The sequence below is a fragment of the Helianthus annuus genome, chromosome 8, assembly GCF_002127325.2.
Source record: "Helianthus annuus cultivar XRQ/B chromosome 8, HanXRQr2.0-SUNRISE, whole genome shotgun sequence".
In the NCBI taxonomy this organism is placed as follows: domain Eukaryota; kingdom Viridiplantae; phylum Streptophyta; class Magnoliopsida; order Asterales; family Asteraceae; genus Helianthus; species Helianthus annuus.
The window spans coordinates 149,985,642-150,008,649 of NC_035440.2; the positions used below are offsets into that span (position 1 = coordinate 149,985,642).

The 23,008-nt window shown below is 29.6% G+C and overlaps 5 protein-coding genes across 6 annotated transcripts; all 5 read left to right on the forward strand.

The window, feature by feature from the left end:
- Positions 1-4,128: 4,128 nt before the first annotated feature.
- LOC110871178 (cytochrome P450 81Q32) lies at positions 4,129-6,523 on the forward strand. The gene is made up of 2 exons (XM_022120090.2): positions 4,129-5,224; positions 5,889-6,523. Exons 1-2 carry the CDS (start codon positions 4,328-4,330, stop codon positions 6,513-6,515), a joined length of 1,524 nt encoding a protein of 507 aa, XP_021975782.1. The 5' UTR covers positions 4,129-4,327; the 3' UTR covers positions 6,516-6,523.
- Positions 6,524-10,493: 3,970 nt separating this feature from the next.
- LOC118481320 lies at positions 10,494-12,883 on the forward strand. 2 transcript variants are annotated; one of them, XM_035976746.1, is made up of 6 exons: positions 10,494-10,618; positions 10,723-10,850; positions 11,306-11,372; positions 11,461-11,820; positions 11,907-12,476; positions 12,584-12,883. In XM_035976746.1, the coding sequence occupies exons 3-6, from the start codon at positions 11,328-11,330 to the stop codon at positions 12,830-12,832; spliced, it is 1,224 nt and encodes a 407-aa protein (XP_035832639.1). In that variant the 5' UTR covers positions 10,494-10,618; positions 10,723-10,850; positions 11,306-11,327; the 3' UTR covers positions 12,833-12,883. The 2 variants fall into 2 exon arrangements, with proteins under 2 accessions (XP_035832639.1, XP_035832638.1); XM_035976745.1 differs by lacking the exon at positions 10,494-10,618 and having other exon boundaries at positions 10,687-10,850.
- Positions 12,884-13,873: 990 nt separating this feature from the next.
- LOC118481058 (replication protein A 70 kDa DNA-binding subunit E-like) lies at positions 13,874-15,765 on the forward strand. The gene is made up of 8 exons (XM_035976153.1): positions 13,874-14,033; positions 14,130-14,397; positions 14,474-14,573; positions 14,665-14,792; positions 14,925-15,012; positions 15,101-15,233; positions 15,326-15,534; positions 15,636-15,765. The coding sequence occupies exons 1-8, from the start codon at positions 13,881-13,883 to the stop codon at positions 15,763-15,765; spliced, it is 1,209 nt and encodes a 402-aa protein (XP_035832046.1). The 5' UTR covers positions 13,874-13,880.
- Positions 15,766-15,919: 154 nt separating this feature from the next.
- On the forward strand, positions 15,920-16,673 carry LOC118481321. The gene is made up of 3 exons (XM_035976747.1): positions 15,920-16,022; positions 16,130-16,198; positions 16,268-16,673. Exons 1-3 carry the CDS (start codon positions 15,963-15,965, stop codon positions 16,487-16,489), a joined length of 351 nt encoding a protein of 116 aa, XP_035832640.1. The 5' UTR covers positions 15,920-15,962; the 3' UTR covers positions 16,490-16,673.
- Positions 16,674-22,029: 5,356 nt separating this feature from the next.
- LOC110870119 lies at positions 22,030-22,990 on the forward strand. The gene is made up of 4 exons (XM_022119320.1): positions 22,030-22,116; positions 22,194-22,523; positions 22,591-22,770; positions 22,868-22,990. The coding sequence occupies exons 1-4, from the start codon at positions 22,030-22,032 to the stop codon at positions 22,988-22,990; spliced, it is 720 nt and encodes a 239-aa protein (XP_021975012.1).
- The last annotated feature ends 18 nt before the right edge of the window (positions 22,991-23,008 follow it).

Consider the following 23,008-nt stretch of genomic DNA (forward strand, 5'->3'; position numbering starts at 1 on the left):
TGCACTAACATTGGGATAAAATAACATTGTTTTATTGATAATTGAACTGTTCACAATGATTATAAGCACAAATGTTACAAAAACCATTTGGGGCATAATGGAAGGTATCTTACTGATATCACAACATGCTTAAGGCATATTAACTTAGGAAACTTGTAAATGACTCTTATGGTTACTCGTTACGCACTTACGCGTTCGGATCGGCTTATGTAACTAGTTTACCCATTTTAGCCGAAACGGGTCAAACCATATCATTTCTGTCTCATAATCCAGAATGTGATTAAGTTACCCATATTAAACAAGTATGCAAGCTTGTCGGGTCAAAACCATATTCTAAAACGGTCTTCGCCTTATCGTGCGTTTAAACCGTAATCTTCATTTAAAACTAACCTGTCTAAGCTTAGGCTAAATTAAAAGACCCGTTAGGATTCTAATAGGTTATTAAAAACCTTCATTTCAGACATAGGAGCCCAGTAAAAGCTATCTGTACTTGTTGATTTGATACGGCTGGGAATAAATTTATATTTAGCTCAGGTAAATACATTTAACTTATTTTCCCTTATACGGGCTTGGGGTACGGTATATAAAATACCGCTTGGTCGGGTAATTGACCTTAACCGGTCGGTGGTTAAGTGTTGTCAAAATGACCCGTTTGAAAATGTTGTTTTGTTTGTTTAACGCCTTTGGGGGTTTAATGACCATGTCCCGGATATCCTTGGCATCATTCAAAGAATGGCCACGACCTTAGCACACGGGTGTAGGCGTACACCCGTAGTGCATTCAAATCAATAAAGTATAATCGTTGGTACAAGAGAAGTCTCGCGGCAGAACTATACTAAGTGGTGTGTCTATTAATCTTTAACCCAGACGACCCAGAAATTGAACGCATAACAAACATGTAATTCTTTTACAAGATTATAAGCAAATAATTATCCCAAGTTATAAAAAGTTTTGTGCCGCGGGCATTCAAATCAATTTTAAACCTTTTCAAAATGAGTCAGTTAAATTGTATTTACCAGTGTAAACTGACGTATTTTCCAAAAAGGCTAAGTGCAGGTACTACGCGTAATAGGCTGGCCACTCCTTAGCATCAATAAAAGTCTCGCAAGCTTAGGATGCATGAAGTCTGTTGAATAAAAGTTTCCTCTTTGTTTTGATCCGCTTGTGGATCTATTTCAACTGTTTGTGATACTTGATATTACAATTTTATTTGGTTGAAATAAATCTATCTTTTGCTTCCGCTGTGCATTTATATTTTGTATTGTTTGACTATGACGATATCAACTACGTCACGGAACCCCCACCGGGCCCACCGGTGACACGTGGTAAAATAGGGGTGTGACATACAGGAAGATGAAACAACACAGTAACTAGTTAGATATTTTTTTTCAAATGTATCATAGTCCCCTCTTTTACGTTTTTCAAATGTTTTGGGGTGATTCATATGTGTAACCGATTTATTTTCAAATGTATGGCATATATGTGTTTACTAAGTGCTTTTATGTGTATTATTCCAATTATGCAAACACGACGATTATCCAAATCCTTATAGGATCTATTTATCTTCTTAGTTAGATTCTTATAGGATATTTGAAGTACAGACTTAGATCTTTCTATCTTCATCGTGAGATTTTTAAGAAGTACTTTACAAGTCGATGGTTATTGTTTATGTGTGGAGATTTGGTGGTGATTTAGATAACGAAATTAAAGTAATACAATAAGGACATGGTGGATACGCCGCTGGTACTTCCTATGTATAAGTGTGCTTATTGTATTACCCTTTGTGGCGTTATCCCGAATCACCATTAGGACTTAGGATTTTTGTGACCAAAACCAAAGTATAGTTTGATATACTACCAAATCACAAACCAAAGTATATTTTGATATACTACCAAAGCATAGTTTGATATGCTACCAATGTGATATTGTTTACCAATGCATAGTTTAATATGCTATTCATATGACATTGTTTACCAAAGCATAGTTTGATATGTTATTCATATGATATTGTTTACCAAAGCATAGTTCGATATGCTATTCATGTGATATTGTTTACCAAAGCATAGTTTGATATGTTATTCATGTGACATTGTTTACCAAAGTATAGTCTGATATACCACCGATTGTTAACCAAACCAAATCCTTGTAGTATCTATCTATCTTCATAGTTAGCTACTGGTGGGATGTTTAAAGTACAATTGAAGTCCTTGTTTGGATTCATTGTGTACTTTAATGCGTGTTTACAAGTTGATGACAAGTTGACGATTTATGTGTTTATGTGGTTAGTTGTGATTTAGATAACGAAACGAGTGTAATACCATAAGAACATGGTGGATACGCCGCTGGTACTTCATATATATAAGTGTTCATATTGTATTACTCTTGTAGCGTTATCCGAATCATTTTAGGATTTATGTGTTCAATTGATTTGATGTTCGAGTATCCAAATCCTTGTAGAATCTTCCACATGACTTGATTCTTAGAAGGATATCTAAAGTATTATTGTAAGTCATTGACTTGATTTTAATGATACTCACACAAGTTATGACAGATTTGAATATTGTTATTATTACTGCTTGATTGGATTCCTAATAACAAGTTTTATGACGATTTCAATGTGATTAAAAAGTACAATTTTCAATGGCATAAAAATTACCTAGTAATAATCATATTGCCATATACAAAACTATTTGTCACAAGTTTTCACAATCAAGCTAATGTATTGCAATACTAAACCTTTTGCCATTCTTTGGCTTCAAGATTTCATTTTCAATTGACAACTCTCGTAGTTGTCAAAGTATTGCAATACCAAATCTTTTACCATTTATTTGGCTAACAAAACCTATGTACTCGCCAGCTTTATTGCTGACTTTCATTTTCACATATGTTTCAGGTTTCCGATTATTTAAGCATGCAACGCGTAGGATTACATCCGCGCCTTAGACTTCTTTAAACAAAAGACGATTACATGTATTCTATGTTTTGCAAAACAATGTTAACAATAATGAAACAATTTAGTACCAGTTGTGGTGAGCAACTTGTAACGTGACTCCCCGATATTTCCGCCGCGTGTTATGCGATTGGGGTGTTACAACTAACATACCAACCATGATGTCTAGTAGTAGGCACAAGGCGAAATGGTTCGAAACCTCCTCTTTGGTTGATCCGGAAACGCCAACTTTCGATGCTCGAAACGTCGTTTTTAACAATCTTATCAATGAGGTTAGCCAGGAGGAGGAAATGGATTTGCATTGACCTCCCGGTAGAAGAAGTGGGAAAAGGGGGAATTACAGAGTTGTCTTCGGCGGGTGCCGAAATGAAAGAAGATTTCGAGGAAATAAAACGATGACTTCAAGATATACTAGTCCTTGGGCATAGGCGTTTAGGAACGTTGAAAGAAATAAATGCGGAAAACAAAAAGTTTGCCACGATCCAAGAAGTGAGGCAAATGAAGAGAGACATCGAGTATTTGTCTAAACCAATCGATCACCTCCAATGAGACGTTTTGATCCTAGCACAAATGCGTTGACAACAAATCCTTGACAAATACGGACTTTAGAGCTTTATTTATTTTAACTATTCGTATGTTTTTTTGTACTTTTGCATGTATTGTTTATATATTTTTTTTTTATTATTTTAGTTAATGTTAATACATTTTTTATTTGATGAAATATTATTTGTTTTAACTTTCTAAAAAAAAAAGAAAAGAAATTAAAAATAAATAATTGGGTATTGATTGAATGAGGCATTATGGGGTATTATACCACTATACCATTTTTAAACTTCACATCTCATAATGTCCTATGTTGACTAGGATGTTCCATGTCGAATCATGTCCGAAAGAGAGGCATTATCATAATGCTCTACTACTATGTAAATATAAGAAAACATGGGTGCTAGGTAAAAAGTACATGGACATTTAATGTGATATTAGTACAGAGTACACACATACAAACACACACGACACATTAAATATACAATAAAGGTGTCATAGATAAAAGACCAAAACAAAATCATGATATATGTTTACATTTGGTACCATGTACTAGTCCCTCTCCTAAAAGATGACATTAAATACTATATACCGAAAGATGTTTATTTTCACGTCTTAGTTGGGTCACAAAGACTGATAATTTACATTACTCTGAAAGATCGGATCACACCTATAATACGACTGCCTCACCTTAGTAGCTACATATAATACTAATGTTGTTTTAAAAGCGTGAATTTTCCCACACTAAATAAATAATAATGCAACCTTTTTTCAAGCTTATTATCTCATTGCCCACTAATAAATGGTCATTGTTACCATTAGCTTCCTTGTTCGATGGATCAACGCCTGTTTTATTTCTTCCTTCCCCTATTTTCCTTGCTGTTCCTGTTTCTTCTTTCCAAATTCCTTCTTCAAGATCACAAAAATAACAAAAACCTTCCTCCAGCCCCTTTTTCTTTCCCCATAATCGGTCATCTGCATCTAATCCATGATCCATTACACCGAGTTTTGCAGGCACTTAGTTTAAAATACGGCCACGCTTTCATCCTTCGGTTAGGTTCCTGCCCGGTTCTTGTTCTATCCTCATCATCCATTGTCGAAGAATGCTTTACACAAATCGACGTTTTCGAATACCAACCATGTGCTACCATAGAAAAGCACATGAAACACGACTACACCTCCATGATTACAACCCATTATGACCCTTATTGGCGCAAACTCCGCCATATCACCACCATCGAACTCTTCTCGATTACACGACTCAACACGTATACAAATGTCCGGCTAGATGAAAGCCGCTCATTGATCAAGACTCTATTGCTGGGAATTCTGCATAATAATTTCACAAGGGTGGAGTTGAGGCCACGGTTGCAAGATATGTCATTTAGCATTATCATGAGAATTGTTTCAGGGAAAAGGCACTTTGGTCCAGAAATCGACGAGTTGACGGAGGCTCTGAACTTCCGTCAGATGATTACTGAATTCGCTAAAGCTCGGCATGTGTCGTATCCAAAAGAATTTTTGCCATTCATGCAGTGGATTGATATTGATGGTATGAAGAAGACATTACTGAGATTAAAGGCAAAAAATGATGCATTTTCAAAAGATTTGTTAGATGAATTCAGGAAGAAAGATGGTGTTTCTAACAAGAAAATGATTGACGCCATGCTTTCTTTACAAGAATCACTGCCTGAAAAATATTCTGATCAGATACTCAAGGGCATTATGTTGGTATGTATAGTTTTTGTTCATTTTTCGTGAAGACTAAATTTTACATACTTGCTTAAAATTTGGCCTGTAAACGAATCGAAAGAACACAAACTAAGCTTCTTAGAGTTTATTATTTGTTCGTGTTCGTTTATGGTCGTTCGATAATAGCATCAACATAAAGAACATGAATGAGTGGACATAGCTGAAAAAAGATGAATGAATATATAAGCGAAATAAATGAACGAACACCGATCAAAAGTAATTGTGAACATAAATTTGTTAAGCTAAAAAATTCACATATAGACTAAATCGATTGATGATAATTTGATTTCATAAAACTAAAAAAAATGCAACGGGTCTAAAAATTCTAAAATGGATATATAAACGAACGTAAACTAATGAAATTAAACAAACGTAAAGTAAAGAACAATAATGAACGAATATAAACAAACAAACAAACATACACAAATTTAAATGAACGAACATTCATGAAGGTTCACTAGCATATGTGAACGTTGAGATATGTGTTTGTGTTCGTCCGTTTAACTAAATTAACAAAAAAAATGGTTCATGTTCCTTTGTTTTTTTTTTAAATTAACGATCGTCCTCTAAACGGTTATTGGTTCTCTAAATGTTCGATTCTTTTATAGGCATACTTAAAATTGGTTGTTCTTGACTGATGCAGACATTGTTACTTGTTGGTACGGATAATTCTGCAGCGACGATTGAATGGGCAATGTCGCTTCTCTTGAACCATCCACTTGTTCTTCAAAAAGCTCAAATCGAGGTCGATAAAAATGTTGGACAAGACCACTTAATACAAGAAAGTGATCTTCATAAGCTAAAATACCTACAAAATATAGTCAACGAGACGCTCAGATTATATCCTCCATGGCCACTCTTCGTGCCACATGAGTCTTCTAATGAGTGCACCATTGGAGGCTACAATATACCATGTGGAACAATGTTATTAGTGAACACATGGGCTATCCATAGGGACCCAAAGGTGTGGGATGGCCCTACAAGTTTCAGACCAGAAAGGTTTGAAAGATCAGTTGATAAAGGGTATAATTATATGCCTTTTGGGATTGGAAGGAAGCAAGGGCTTGGAGCCGGTCTAGCTAATAGAGTGGTTGGTATGGCTTTGGGTTCATTGATTCAGTGTTTTGATTGGGAAAGGGTTCGTGAAAAGTTGGTTGATTTAAATGAAGCTAAAGGGTTAACAATGATAAAGAATGAACCATTAGAGGCCATGTGTAAAGCAAGAGAGTGTATGTTTAAGGTTCTATCAAAAGTATTAGATGATTCGTAGATCTTTCATTAAATCTATACTATATAATAAAAGAAAACTGTTTTGGGACACTTGTCATTCTCTTATTTAATTGATTAAAATTATTAATAATATACTAATAATAATAATAATAATAATAATTAATCTAAATTAATACAAATTCTTATTATTGCAAGCTTTTTAATATTTAATCTAAATTAATACAAATCCACAGTTGTAACTTTTAATTAATGAAAATGGTCCATGTGAGGATGAATATTATATAGACACCATATAAATAGATTTATTCGAATGTAACAAAAAAATATAGAACCTTAATATATCAAAAATTTTATAATCAAAATAATGGATCAAGAGTCTTGTGAGCATGAATATTATATACACACATCATGTAGTTAGATATTTACTCGAATGTAACAGAAAATATAATAAAAACTTGATATATCGAGAATTTATGATCAAAATAATGGATCAAGAGTTTTGCGAGCATCTATATCTATATCTATATCTATATTTATCTATACTTACTATATAATAAAAGAAAAATCTTGTACGGGTAAAATAGATGTAATTTTATATATCAAATAATAAAAAAGTTATATATTTGAAAATCATGTGTACACAGATTAAATAAATGTAATTTTGTATACTAAATACTAAAAACGTCGTATCTTTAAAAAACCCGTGTATAATAAATAATTAATTTTATTTTTTAAGATCTGGAATTACTAAACATGCATCATTGCATATCTTTGTTGACTTTTCTTTATTTTTTTTCTTTTTTCTAAATTTAGTTTTAAACAATTTATAATTTACCTTTCTGAAATAGATGTAATTTTTGTTAATAATTATATATTTTAATTTTTATCTAGTAAAAAAAAATAATAAGAGGTTTAAAATGATTTTTACATCTATACTATATAATAAAAGAAACCTGATTTGGGACACATGTCATTCAATGAGGGCATCAATAATTTATTAATAAATTTTAAATTTTAAATTAAAAAATATTGTATTTTTAAATACATATTGAAAACTAATATCATACGTCATATCTAAAATCAAGTATTAAGTTAAACAAATATTACGTAATAGTTGATTAAAGTCAAAAATGAATTTTTAAAAAACTTTATATTAAAAAATATAAGGTATTTATTTAGTGTTTATAGGATATTACGTGATATAGTTGATTAATATCAAAAGTTTAAAATTTTTTAAGAACTTTATATCTTCTATACTATATAATAAAAGAAACCTGATTTGGGACACGTCATTCAATGAGGGCATCAATAATTTATTGATAAATTTTAAATTTTAAATTTTAAATTAAAAAAATTTAAATATTATATTAGAATTTTATTTTGATTGTAAATTTAAAGTCTAAAATGTGTTTTAAATCTAATCTATAATTTATGGATTTAATTTTCATTTGAAATTATTAAACAAAAACCCATAAAATTTGTAACCATTTAATCAATTTCGTAAGTTTTACTTTCCCTTCTAGAATCAAATTAGATTTTTGTGATAATTAAAGTTTTGTCAAGAATATAAAAAATCATTATTCAATATTCAATATATTACATCAAATATTTAGAATTAAACTCCACTTCATTCTAATTACTAGGTATGTTTTTTTTACTCTTCAAATGCTATGCATATTATCTATGTCACATTGAAAACATCATGTTTTTTTAGATAAATTTACCATGTCAAATAAGTAATATGCATATTATCTATGTCACATAGAAAACATCATGTATTTTTAGATAAGTTAGATATATGTGTTTTAAAACAAGGTAAACTCTTAACATACATATTTTTTTCTAATTGTAACTAAGATGTAGAGGTCTGTGAAAGGTATCTTCACATTCAGAATGTCATAACTTTTTTTTTTAAATTTAGATTTACTTAGTTCAGAATGTCATAACTTTTTTTTTAATTTAGATTTACTTAGTTGTCGTATGGTGTCTCATGTCTTTATTTTTATTTTTTCACTTATATATATGTTTAATTGGTTCAATTGTACATGTAAAGTATTACACTATACATAGTATTTTCTCAACTGTAGTTAATTGGTTTTATTGATTCAATTTTTGTCTATTCATTTACATTACTTTTATCTGTCTAGAAGTTCCTTTTCAGACCTTTCAAATAGTATGAGACATATTACATTATCAATAGTTTTTATTGGTTTATACAAACTTCAAATTTATTGCGTATTTGGTATGCATATTACTCTATATTATATATACTTGATCATATTATGAACATATTTTTTTATTCACATTATAATTATGATTCACCCCGTGTATTACACGGGGCAATAACCTAGTATCATTATAAGTATAAGATTCAAGGGTGTTCCAATCTGTCCAAGGAACTCATATTGACGCTTAAATCACCACATATGTTAGGGTATAGTGTAGTTTATAGAATGTGATTATCTGAATAAATATAGGTTCATAAATTGTGTTTCTAAATTTGATTGTTACATCATTAGTGACGTTACTTTGCTCTTGAAATAACCCAAAAATCCATGCATCGAAAATTAATAATAAAGAAAAAACATAAATTGTTTTCTAAAATCTGAATTATATTGATACATATACATACGGGTTTAATATATTTATAGGTTGTTGTTAAATGCACCCCCTTTTTACTAAACATACCCTCTTCCCTTAGATTTTACATTAATACAGGTTAAACCTTTTTGTTTGTTTTTTTTTTATCATTTTTATCCTTTTTTTTTATGTATTGTAATTTCACCGTACTTATGAGTGGATGAGACTATGATTTCATTACAATATATTGTCTTTAATTGGAAAAAAATCAATTTATACGTTGTCTTTTACAATCCAAATAAAATAAGTTTGTAAACCTAAGCTTTTTTTAATATTGATTGAGGTTGTGTATTGTGTGTTTTGAAGGAGTGCCTCATTTTTTTTTTCTAATAAAACAATAGTCTTGTTAAAAAAAACTTAAGATTCTAACTTTAAGGGTGAGCATTGAGATGCCTTTATGTTGCCCATCGATCTGCCTCTATACGACATTTTTATTTATTTCTGTAAAATGGGTACATAAATGTTGAAAAATGAAGTATCAATCTTAAATACAATAAACTTACGTGAGGATGTGGTTGAGTTTGTTTGTTTATTTTTTCATTTTCTTGTCCCGTTCTGTCCTTTTCCTGTATTTTTTTATGAATGACTAATGTTACTCTCCCAAACTTCTATATTTACAAATAAATTACCTTTTTTTAGGATTAAACCCAAGACCTACTACTAAAAGGCAAGAGCCTCTACCAAGTGAGTTAGTCCCACTTTTTTCCTGTATTTGTTTCCAGCATCTAGCTGGTGGGCTTTTGCCCTTTTAATGCCATTGCTGTTCTAAAAAGAAAAACTTACGTTGGCGGTGACCTCACCTTTTTTTTTTGAACGGCAAATTTGGATCACTGCCGGACCACTGGAGTATCATCGTGCCACCAGCGGAACCACCCGATCATATCCATCTCCACTAGGCATAATGCCTATACACCAATTCAGGAGGAAATCCAATAAATATGGGAAAACCCCCCTTGTGGGAATCGAACCCAGGACCTATTGATCCCAAAGCCTTATCCCACCATCAAGATACCACTAGACTATAAAGCCATGGGTGGCGGTGACTTCACCTTTTACATGAATTTTTATTTTCCTTATTCGACGGTGTTGATGTTATAGCACGATACATCTATATGAGATGAAATTAATTTATTGTTGTTAGGATGTAAATTATAAAAGATTAGTCGGCTAATATTATTTATTTAAAAATAAATCTACGTAAATTTGCAACTCTTTTATTTGGAATAGCCTCTGATAAAATTATATAATACATAAATTAATTGAGTATTAATATATATTATAAAATATAGTTAGTAAGTGAATTTAAAAGATTTTTAAGTAAGCTGAATTTTAAAATTGAAAATAAGGAGCATAACACATAAATAAATCGAGTAATCTATTATATATAATAAACATAAAGATTTGGGCTGATGTGGCAGTCAATTAGAGCATCTAGATTTTACTTTTGGCGGGAAAACGAAATTTGGTCTAGATGGTTCACGCGGATCTTCATTCATGGATTTGGTACCCGATTTTTCGGATCCTATATAAACCGTTTATATTTCTTTATTTCTTTTCACAACCTGATTTTGATCATTACTTCTCTCCCTATTTTCTTTATATGTCAGAAAAATCTTGGTAATCTAATAACCTTTATGTCCAATCTTCCATCGATACTCTCATATCAACTCTCTTCCATCCCAATCTTGAAACGGCGATACAATCTTTAGATCATATTCAGATTTAGTTTTTGAAGGTACTCAACTTACAGTCATTTAGTGTATATGATGTTTATCTTTTGGTCTTCATGTTCTTCATAGTAGTGTTTTTTTTTTTTTTTAATATCATCTTTTAATCATATTTTGTTGATTTCATCCCAACTATATGTTTTCTTTTACAGATCTTATTTTCTTTGAAGTTGTAGTTTTAGGGTTGTTCAGTTTAATGAAAATTTTTTGACTTACTGTTTGTCGATTTATTTTTTCAGAATAGGGGTTTTTTATCCGAATGATAATTTGCTCTATTTTGTATTATGATTTTTTGTTTTTTATGATTTTAGGGTTTTTAGTTTTCCTGTTTCTATGAATCTTGTATGGTTAACTTTTAGGGTTTTTTTGGTACATTGGTCATACTTTTAATATGTTTACATAATATAGGGATATTTATTGTGATCAGATGTTTTTGGTATGAATGTTATAGTGCTTATTTCAGGATCAACATTACAAACGCAACAATGTCTTTTTACAAGTCAATGTCTGCACTTACCAGAGATTTTTTGGTACTCTCATCTTCGTTGATGTTCAGTTATTTTTTTAATATTTATTTTATTTATTTAACATTTATTTATATTTTTATGTATTCTGAAGGTTATTCCTCTTCATTTTTCAAAGATATGGTTATCTTCTGCTGTTGGTGATAATATGGTAGTCATAAAGAGTATCAACGAAAAGGTGTGGAATGTTAATTTCTCCAAGAACAATGGTACCTTTGCCTTTACAGAAGGATGGTCAAAGGTTGTATGTGACCTTTCTTTATCTGATGGTTGTATACTTCTTTTCAAGCAAGTTAATCCGTATAATTATATACTCACACCTTTTTTCAAGGAAACACCTTATCCACTATGTGATCCAGGCATCTCTTTGTTTCTATCCATCTCATCTTTGCCGAATAGGAATTACATAGAGTCGTTCTGTCATGTTTTCAATGATCAAAGTGTTAATACACTGGTATGTTTAAAACCTTATTTTTTGTACATAATGTATACTTTTTATTTTATATTTACACTATGAATTTTAATATTTTTTTTTTTTAGCTTCTTCCTACGTTTGTTGTTAAAAACACTATTGGTGTTGGTAAACTTAGAAGACCAATGAAGGTTCATCTAAATTCATGGGACTCTTTAGATGTTTCTGTAGAGAAAGATTCTGATAGCAAATGTTACTTTTTTACCAATGGTTGGAACAACATTGTGCAACATCTAGGGGTTCGTACTCAAAATCTGGTTGTTTTACGCTATATCTTTGATTACAACTTTCAGTTGACATTGTTTGATGTGAATGGATATGAGGTTGTTATCCCTAGGCTTGCTTTAAAGTTTAATTCTGATCCTGGATTTCCATCTTCAACTCCGTTGGTAAACAATGTTGATGATTTTCATCGTGATGATGATATAAAATCTGAACTTGATCCGGAGGTAGATGTTTTAATTGAGCCATCTGATGCTGATGAATCTGTTGGTGGTAGTTCTGACAGTGATTTATCGGTTGATGATGATTTCGATGATGATGACTTTGAAGATTCTACCTCTGAATCTGATGATGACAAAAAGGACCCCGATTATCAGCCTTTAGAATTTGAATGGGAGTATCATCCACGTCATTTCGTAAGTTTTATTAACTATATATTTTGTAATAATTGTTTGGTGATTATTGTTCTTAAAATTTATTTTTTTTTTGTATTTTAATTTTTTTTTTCTAATTTTTTTTGTAGCGACTGAATAGCAAAGTTGCAAGTCTAGCTCGTGTTGATGTATCTGGGAAGATGACAGTTCAAAATCTGGCTGGCGTTGATACTGTTATTACTTTTCGACCAGAGGTACATGGTGGAGGATTCAGATATGTTGCGAATGCATGGCGTACCAAGTTCACAAAGCCTAATGGAATCATTGCACCTCATAGATGCACTTTTGTATACTCTCCTGATGAAGATAAGTTGATTTTGAAGAAAGTTTCGAAGTAGTTCGTTTTATTGTTTTACTATCCACTCTTTTGGAACTTTATTTTATGTTTTAGTATCTTTTTAGTTTGTTGTTCGAACATGTTTGGATGGTTTGTTTTGAACAGTTTTTTTGATATATAAACCTTTTGCCTATCTATGATTTTGAACAACATGTTTGGTTATTAAGTTTTGGCTGATGATTTGAAGATATAATATAACGTCACACATTTTTATGCACAATGTGTGTCTTTTAATTTTTCGACATAACGTTGACTAATCATCAAATTTAAAGAATTAAAACCTGCCTAATAATGCTCCATCCATTACTACGATTCAAAATACTTTTAAAAATATAATTTTAAAAATTACGTACTGATTTGTTTTAATTTATCCTTTTCTAAAATTAACATTAGATTTCATAATCACTCTAACTACAACTGTTATTTTGTCTATCACGGTAATAAAAATATATTATTTTTTTACTTCCAATACGAAATCTTCCTTTAATATGGATACCGTTTACAAATTTTATAATAACTGAATAATAATGAAGGTTGTATTAGCGATTCAATATACTTCTAAAAATAAATTTTCAATTTAAAATTCATTAGATATTTAGCACTATTTATAATCATTACATTCATAGATAGAAACCTTTAAATGCAATTTCGATAAATTAGCTAAACGTTTCTATTAATTTATCAGTTTCTAATAATAACATAACAATAACAATAGTAACAATAGATTTCATGTACAAACTAAACCTATATACAACTGTTATTTTTTTTATCAAGGTAATAAAATTATTTTATTTTTTTAATTATTTTGAATATGAAACCTTCCTTTAATATGAATAACGTTTCTAAATTTGCATTAATCATTGGCATCCTATATAAATCGATTTATGTCAACAATTGCAAATCACTTTTCTCATTTCATTCAATCTTAGCTCTCAACCTGGTTTCGGTAAATTAAATTCCAAGTGTAGAGTTTTTTTTTTAACTTTACATTATTGATAATGCTAATTCTATTTGCACTTACTCTTTAATGTTTATATTTCAGCTGTGAAATGGAGGTTGCAAAGGTTACTATGCTTAATGATTTAAATAGTTATTCAAATAACTATTCCATTAGAGTGAAGATCGTTAGCACATCAAGGAAAATGATGAATCAGAATAAGAATGAAACATATCGGCTGGATATGATCTTTATGGATGAAATGGTACAGTTTATATTCTACTAATTTTGTTCGGTTAAATCTAGAAAATCTAATTTTATATGAAATGTATATATCTAATTTTGTCGTTTCAATTTTTAGGGCAATATGATACAAGCTAGCTGCCTTCATAAGTTGTTAGAAAGATTCGAAGAGTTCCTACAGCTTGATGAATGTATTCAGATTACTAAACCTTCTCTTGCTGCTAATAAGTCATCTTCTAAAGTGGTCAACAGGAATGAAAAAATATCTTTGTATTTTTACACTTCTGTTGAGAAAGTAGTTGACTGGTGTGGTCCGAAATACAAATTTAATTTTGTCAATCTAAAAGATGTTGTTCAGAATAAAGTAGAAGTTAATACTGCTATTGGTATGTGTCTTACATCCTCTTTTAGTTTGTTTGTGATATATATTAAGTTTGTTTAACCACTTATTTTGTTGTCTAGATTTCATTGGATTTGTGGAAGTGTGTTTCAACATTGAAGACACAACAAAGAAAGATGGCAGCAAAGGAAAAAGACTGAATCTGAAAATTGAAGATCTTGAGTTAGTATTTGATTTTGTAGACAAGATTTACAATTTTATCTTCGTATTAAATTGGTTTTGGTTCATTTATTTAATTTTATGTTATTTTTAGAGGTCAAAAATGTCCTGTTACGTTGTGGGATTCTTTTGCTGTCGACATGTTTAATTACATGAATGACAAAAAACGCGAGAAATATGTTGTTATCATTTGCCACTTTGGTACAGTAAATCTTTACAAGGGTACATTTCAAATCTTCATCTCATAATTTATTATTTTTTTAGTATGTTATAAGTTAGCATTATATTTACATATATTTTATATGTTTTATGCAGTAAATATTGATTTAATTGTTTGTTCTTTTTTCATTTCAGGAAAGCGTGGAGTGGCCAACAGTTTTGATCTAAGTAGGCTTTTTATTGATAACGCTGACATTGAAGAAATTTCTTCTTTCAGAGAGAGGTATATGTAGTAATACCGAAATAATAATCTAACAATATTAATTTAGTTTAAGTTATAATTTTATTCATTAACTTATAATTATGTATAGGTATGTTGCCAAAGTTTCATCTTCTTCCTCATCGAATGACAATGGTGGTTCTTATCTTATTTCAACGGTGGAAGATGAGTTCCTCAATAAAGGAGATTTCATGCTCATTGGTTTACTTGGAACAGTATTAGAGGTATATTTTTTTTATTTTGCAATTCTTATTTTATATATTGGTATGTATTATACTTTCATTTTAAGATTAATATTGTTAATTATTTTTATTAGAAAAAGAAGGTGTTGGTTATTGGCACAGTCACGGCCATATGTACGGATAAGCTTTGGTATTACAATGGTTGTAACCACTGCAAATCACGTGTCGAGGATAGATTTGTAACCAAAGAGGGTGATGACGGTTCATGTGATGCTGGTGAAACAAAGGGTTTGGTTTGCACCAACAACGAATGTCAAGGAGTGGACATTTATGCAATTCCGCGGTTTGAAAATTTTGTTATCTCTTTATACAATTTTAAACTGAAATTACTTTGGTATGATCTAATATTAACAATTTCATTTGTTTTTAATTTTAATATAATAGTTTCAAGATACCTATCAGGGTCCAAGATTCATCTGGTACTGTTTCATTAACGCTGTTTGATTATGAAGCTTTCAAAATATTTAAGAAATCTGCAAAAGACTTACTTGCTGTCCAAGATCAGGTAATCTAAGTAATTTTCCATGTTATTAATTTTTGTACTCTTACTCAGTAACAATTAATTTTTTAAAATAATAGGTTGTTAATTCCGGTGAGATACCCAATCCCTATCCTGAGTTATTTGACACGTTGGTTGGAAAGAAATATGTGTTTGTCATAAATATTAGCGACTATAACATTGAATATCAAGTCGAGAATTACGGTATTGCAATGGCAACAAACGATGATGATATTATTGCTGCTCTCTATTCCAAATTCAACATTAACCAGGTCTAATTTGCAATTATGTAATTCTTATTTTTTCATATTCTTTTCGTCTTCGGTGTATATAATTATAACCACTTTTACTTTACTGTATTTTTTATTTTGAATTGCAGCATGAGCAGTCGGAATCGTATGGTGTTCCGTTGTCCGCCAATCTGTCTAATGCTTGTGAGGTTACTAAGGTAATTTAATAAATTTTTATTTTACTTTAAATTTTATTTTAATATTTATTCTTATTGTTTTTTTTTTAGGATGATGCTTCATTCACCGGTGACAATGTTACGCCTATCTCCAATGTAGATGGAAGCAGTAAGAAGGCGTCTTCTTGTGAAGTAAAACGCAATCTAGGTGAAGTTTATGAAGTAGATGATGCATTACGTTGTTCTTCTACAAAGCGCCGCATGAGTGATGAGATTGTCGAAGATGAAGTTGTTGGTCTTTCTAAGACATTGATTCCGAAGACTGAGAAATAATTTCCTACATTTTTATAAACAATATTTGTGTTTGGTTTTTATTATGGTTTGTGTTTGAACACGTGGTTTTGCGTTTATTATGGATTTTGAATTGTTTGATTTTATATGTGGGATAATCCTTGAATGGTTTTTTATTTGATTTGATTGTCGTATTTTCTTTCAAATCATTGTTTTTGTTTTCTTATGTGTTCTCAATGAGTATTTAATTTTTATAAATAGCACTTTATTTTATAATTGAATAGACTTATCTTATTTAATGATTTAATTATATTGTCTTACTCTAATCATCATAAAATTTTTTTTACATTTTACTGTATTTAAGAATTATATACAAAATAATATATTTCATTATCTTGATTGAGATACGTAAAAACCTTATTAACAAAAAAATTCTATAATTTTGATGATATTTAACGTTTACAATTAATTGGTTGTATATTTAATTGTCATATATTAACATGATTAGTCAACCCTTTTTTTTTAAATATTATTGAGAATGAATCAATAATGGACAACTTTCCTTAACAGTATTTTAGAATTTGATTACAGTTGTTACATTTTAATTTTTTCGTAGTTAAGTTTGATAAAAAAATATCAATTAATAGTATATTAATATTATAGTAGTATGGTACTATAACAAAGTTTGAAATATTGAATAAAAATTTTGACATTGTATGTTGGTGAGTATATTTTGATATCGCCAATTAATAGGGTTACATTAAAATGTTGCATAAAAAATTTTTCTTAGAAAATATTATTTTTGGTTTATATTTTTTTCATCTATTTCCTATATCGTTAATCAATCAAATTTAAATTTATTTTTTTTAAATTGTTAATATTTTTATATTTTTCCTGGCAGAAAAAGGAAGTATGTAAACAATATGACAAAATCTATTATATATATTATATATAGAAAGTATATTTTTTAAAAGTAAAATATGGGAATTGTAATGGGTCAGAAAAGATGTGACATTGTTTTGGACCAGGCCCATACAAAAAATTATTAAATCCATTTACATATAAATTACATGTATAACCTATTTTCATGTTGTTAATTATTGATTTGTTTTTTTCTTTATGAAAAACCACAATTAAAATTTCATTTTACACATATTATTATATAACAGATTAATAATTATAACAATCAAAAAACATTCGTTTGCATATCACGATATTATTTAATCCATCCAAAATTAAAACTGGAAATATTATTCATATCATAGAAAACATGGGAATTGTAATGGGTCAGAAAAGATGTGACATTGTTTTGGACCAGGCCCATACAAAAAATTATTAAATCCATTTACATATAAATTAGATGTCTAACCTATTTTCATGTTGTTAATTATTGATTTGTTTTTTTCTTTATGAAAAACCACAATTAAAATTTCATTTTACACATATTATTATATAACAGATTAATAATTATAACAATCAAAAAACATTCGTTTGCATATCACGATATTATTTAATCCATCCAAAATTAAAACTGGAAATATTATTCATATCATAGAAAACACTTATTATAACGAACAAACAAGCCATAAGGTAAATGTTCCAAAAGACTAATGTTTCTTTTCTCCGATCATTTTATCTTATTCCATTGCGTCATAATCTTTTTCCATTAACTTTCGGCGTTTTGATTGAGGAGGAAAGTACTCGTCATAAATGATTCTATATAGCGTTGGGCAATCCTCCCAGAAACTTTCCTGCGTCCATAAATCGGAAATTAATTTTTAAGAAAAAATAGACATTTTTGTAAAAAGTAATTTAAATATTGAATGTTAGTACAAGATAAGTATAATACATTACCGCATATTGTTTACCATAGTTGACGTGTAACCATTCAAACGGCCATGATGATAGCCCTTCATTCCATTGTTTGCATACACATTTGTACCGCTCAATGTCTCTACCACAGAGCCTAATTAAAATTTCAAACAGTATGATATCGAAAGGAATATAAACCATTATGAAATGGTTTTGAAACCTATAATTGAATATGCTATGTTGATCCTTTATATAGTAGAATTAGTTGGGCCTAATAGAATAAACCAAAAAGAAAAAGAAACGAAATCTAATTCAAAAATGTTGATGAAGTTTCTAAATGTTAATTTTCGAAAATATTGTTAACTAATCAATTCCATATTTGTATAATCGGATTTTGGAAGAAATGGTACGTCAATAAGGTCATTTTGTTACTTTTTCTGTTATGCTATAGTTTTTGGTTTCATTAACGTATTTTAACATAGGTTTCATGATCAACAGTTAAGTGACACAAATTTAAAGGTGTTTGATTAGATGGTGATAATTGAGAATGGTCAAAATACTCTCTATCAACTTTATGATGATGCTAACTATCAGTATCATTAAACAATATTGTTAACATTCATATGTATTGGTATATAATATATTGTTTCAAAAACTTCCCATCATACATATACTGAAATAATAACTAAAGTTTTAGAAAACCAACTACCAACAACATGTTCATATCAAAATATATAACTATCCAAAACAACCATAACTATTAACCACCAATAAACCAACAAAAAGATGTATTACCATCCTTCTACATGCCTTAAATTCAATCCACATTTGTTAGTTCCATCACCTGTGATGAGGTAACAAAGTTGAAGTGAAGAATATCACCATTCTTCAAACCATTTGCTGACATAAAGTTACCCCAATTGACCATTTTGTAACGCGGTACCTTCCCATTTTTTTCGGTTTCCACTTCGTTCTCCATTATTGTTCCATCCAGAGTTTTAATCTTCAATGCATGGAGCTTCTTTGTAAGACCAGATCTCCTCGCCACTTCAACAGGAAGCCTCTACATAAATAATATTTCATATTATTATTAAGATGTACACTATAATTTATACATTATTTAACTACGACTAATTATACAATTTATCATACCAATCTATTTTCTCCTTTTTTGTAAACTCATAATTTTCTTCATCAATTTCAGGCTTCTTTCGTTTTCCACTATGTTGTATGGTTTGGCTTTCATCTCCAACTTTAGATACCTTATTATAGTAGTTAACAACATTTGAAGGTTAATATCAATAATAAATAATATTTCCAATAAGTAATTATAAATTTGGTTCTATAGCAATCACTAATTAAATCAATTGTTACCTCTCTTTTTTTTTGATGATCTACGACAGATTGAAACATCTGGTTTGACAACTTCTGATTTTTCTTCATTTTGCTTTCCCTTTTTTGATCTTGTATCAACAAGTTGTGCAACCTTTTTGCATTTCTTTTCAATCTATTTAGTACATATTTTAAACATATGAATTTGTAAATCAAATACATACTAATCATATTGAATGTTGTTTCTATTTATATTAAGTGATTATTACCTTCTCACTACCTTGAACTCCTTTTCTTGTATTCATCATCTTCTCAGTTTCACTTCCAACGTCTTTAACCTGATTCATCAACGTATCTCCACTTGTATCCGTTCCATTATCAGAATCAACAAATTTCTGTAAATAAAATTTATAAATATTAATAATCAAATCTATTTGTTAAACCTTTATTTTTAAACTGGAAGATACTTACATAATAAGCATTTCGTTGATATGTTGATTGAGATATTATTTCACAGAAATCGCTTTCTACTGCTTCTTTTTGAATACCCAATGCAACTTCGATTCCATTCCTGAATGCTCTCAGATGAAATATCACATTACCAATCTTATCGAATACCAGCGTGTCACCATCACATATGTTCAAACTTTCACACAGTTTCGGCCATCCATCTGTAAAAGCATAAGTAACATGTAGTTTAGCTGCCATTAGATCCCAGTACTTACCTCCTGCAAATACTTGGTAACTGCCGTTTAGCTCGTGGTTTTTGTAGAACATGTTAATAAATTCATCTGGAATTACCTGCAAGTTATTAAATCTTATTAATAATGATAATTACTAAATATGTATTACATTTCAATTGTCTACAATGTTCACAATGTATTTACTATCAAACATTATGCTTACCGTAAGACCGAGTTTTGTGTAGTTGTTCTTTGTTATGTATGATTCACCATGAACATTGTTTATGAAAGGAAAAACCTCCAACACTTTTTCTCCGATGCTTCTAAATAATAGCCATGTGTTTCTTAACAAATGAAGATTATTAACAACAGCCCTCCAACCATCTGTTAATACTGGTAGATCATCCATGTGTCTAAGTCTTACCATCCAATGTCTACCGTCTTCATGACGAACCTCTATGTTCATATGTTGCCAGTCATTGCCCCATTTTTTTTTTAACAAATGCAACAGGTACCATCTACATTATACAGGTTGTCTTAGGTACAAAGTAACATATTTAATTAAATCATATTGTTATAACCTTATATTTGATCAATTTAGAAACTGAAAGTACACATACCAACGAAAGCTCTTTAGGATCTTCCATCAGTTGAACAAACCATAGAACCATTTTGTACACTGCATTGCATAATACTTATTATTTGGAGTTCATATTTTTTATAGTTAAATAAGTTTATTCTAAAGTTTAATTAAGAATCATCAAACAGACATACATCTTGCAAAATTGATCCAAACATCTTATTCTGACTAAAATTCATATTTTTAATGTTATGATTATTTATAATGAGAAAAAGTTATATCTTCCATTTGGTATATGTTTAACATACAGGTATCATATTTACATAATTTTATAAAATAATTAATTAACTTAACCATTTCATTCGTTTCTTAACTATAAAGTTATTCCTTTTATGAGTTATAGCATCTATCAAGTTTGTTAACACTCTAAATCCAAGATATTCTTAACATGCAATGTTTAATTAATACTGAATTTTTGTTTTAATCGATTTCCTGTTCATTATGTATCAGATCTAAACTTAAATATCTAAATAAATCAAGGTATGATCCAAGAAATACTAACCGGTTAACGGAACTGGAGATACGATTCGTATCTTTTCTTTGAAATTACACACCAATCTTTATTCCGTACAATTTGATTGTCTTCAAGAACATGTAAGAAAGGAACTTCAAAACCCTAACCGATGGTGTTTGTTGTTGTTGTTGAAGTGATAATATTATTTTTTGAATTTGTTAGAATGGATTAAGTAAAAGTAATGATGTTATTCATTGAAAGAAGGTATTGAGGTGACCTATGATAATAAACAACGGCTATATAATAATTAGTTTTGTTAACATTTTGTATTATTTATCTCTTCTTTATTTAATAACAAATAAGAAAAAATGTATATTATTTTTTTTAACAATTGAATTATGTTGATTTTAAATATAAACGATTTTTAATTACTTTCCATATTAAAGATAATCTATTTTTTTGAAATAATTCATATAATTAAAGTATTTAAATTTCCATTATATTTTATCAATTCAAATCTTTCCAAATAATATTATTTATTACATTTGTTATTTCGTAATCTTTTTCATACTTAATGAATTATGTAACCTTATAAATACAACTGGTTTTACATTAAACCTATTATCTCAAATTGAACTTTGGCATATATTTTGAAGCAATCATGTTTTCAACATCTAATGATGTCTGTTCTGAGTTTTTTAACAATGCATCTTTCAGTAGCATTGATGTTTTATGGGAGACAACTAAGGTATGTGTAACTAATGTTATGTTAAACTTTTCAATTATTTATTTTAATTATTTATTGTATTTTTTGTATTTTTTTAGCCAAAGGCTTTTATCATATTCGGTATCATCAAGAACATTGTTACTGGTTTTGGTTGGTACTACATGACGTGTCCAACATGTTTGCATGAGGCTACTATGGAGATTGAGGAATATCTTCCACTTGATGGTTCTTGTGATTCTAATAAATTTGAAGTTTATCACTGCTCTAACTATGAATGTTTTGAACACATCATAAAACCTCTACCGAAATTTAAGATCAAAATTGAAGTTGAGGACGATACTGATTCAACTCATCTTATATTACTTCATGATCAAGCTGTACAGGTTTTGAATAAATCTGCTGCTGAATTGCTAAAAGATAATGAATCGGTATATTTTCAGTTTATAATACTTTTATTCTATAATATTTATTTTAACATTTGTAAAATATTAACAGATCGATGGATATTCAACATTTCCAAAGGAGATTAAATCTTTGGTTGGGAAGTTGTTTGCTTATAAGATTCAAGTTACCCATGAAAATATCGAAAAATTTGATGAAGTTTATGATACCACTGCGATAAGCAGCGATTATTCTCTTATTTCTCATGTTAAAAAGAGCCTTTTGACTAAACAGGTAAAAATATTGCTTATAAGCAATACGTATTATCACTTATTTTAGAAATCTGATATATATTTAAGTAACTAATAGAAAACATATTTTTCATTTACAGGAGGAGAATATCGCAAAAGGTAAACGTAATCTGTATGAGTTGTACGATGTTGATCCAGCATTTCCGAGTTGTTCTACAAAGCGTAAGGTTGATGAAGAAAAAACTGGGAAAGATTTTCATTGAAGTCTACAGAGTTACTAT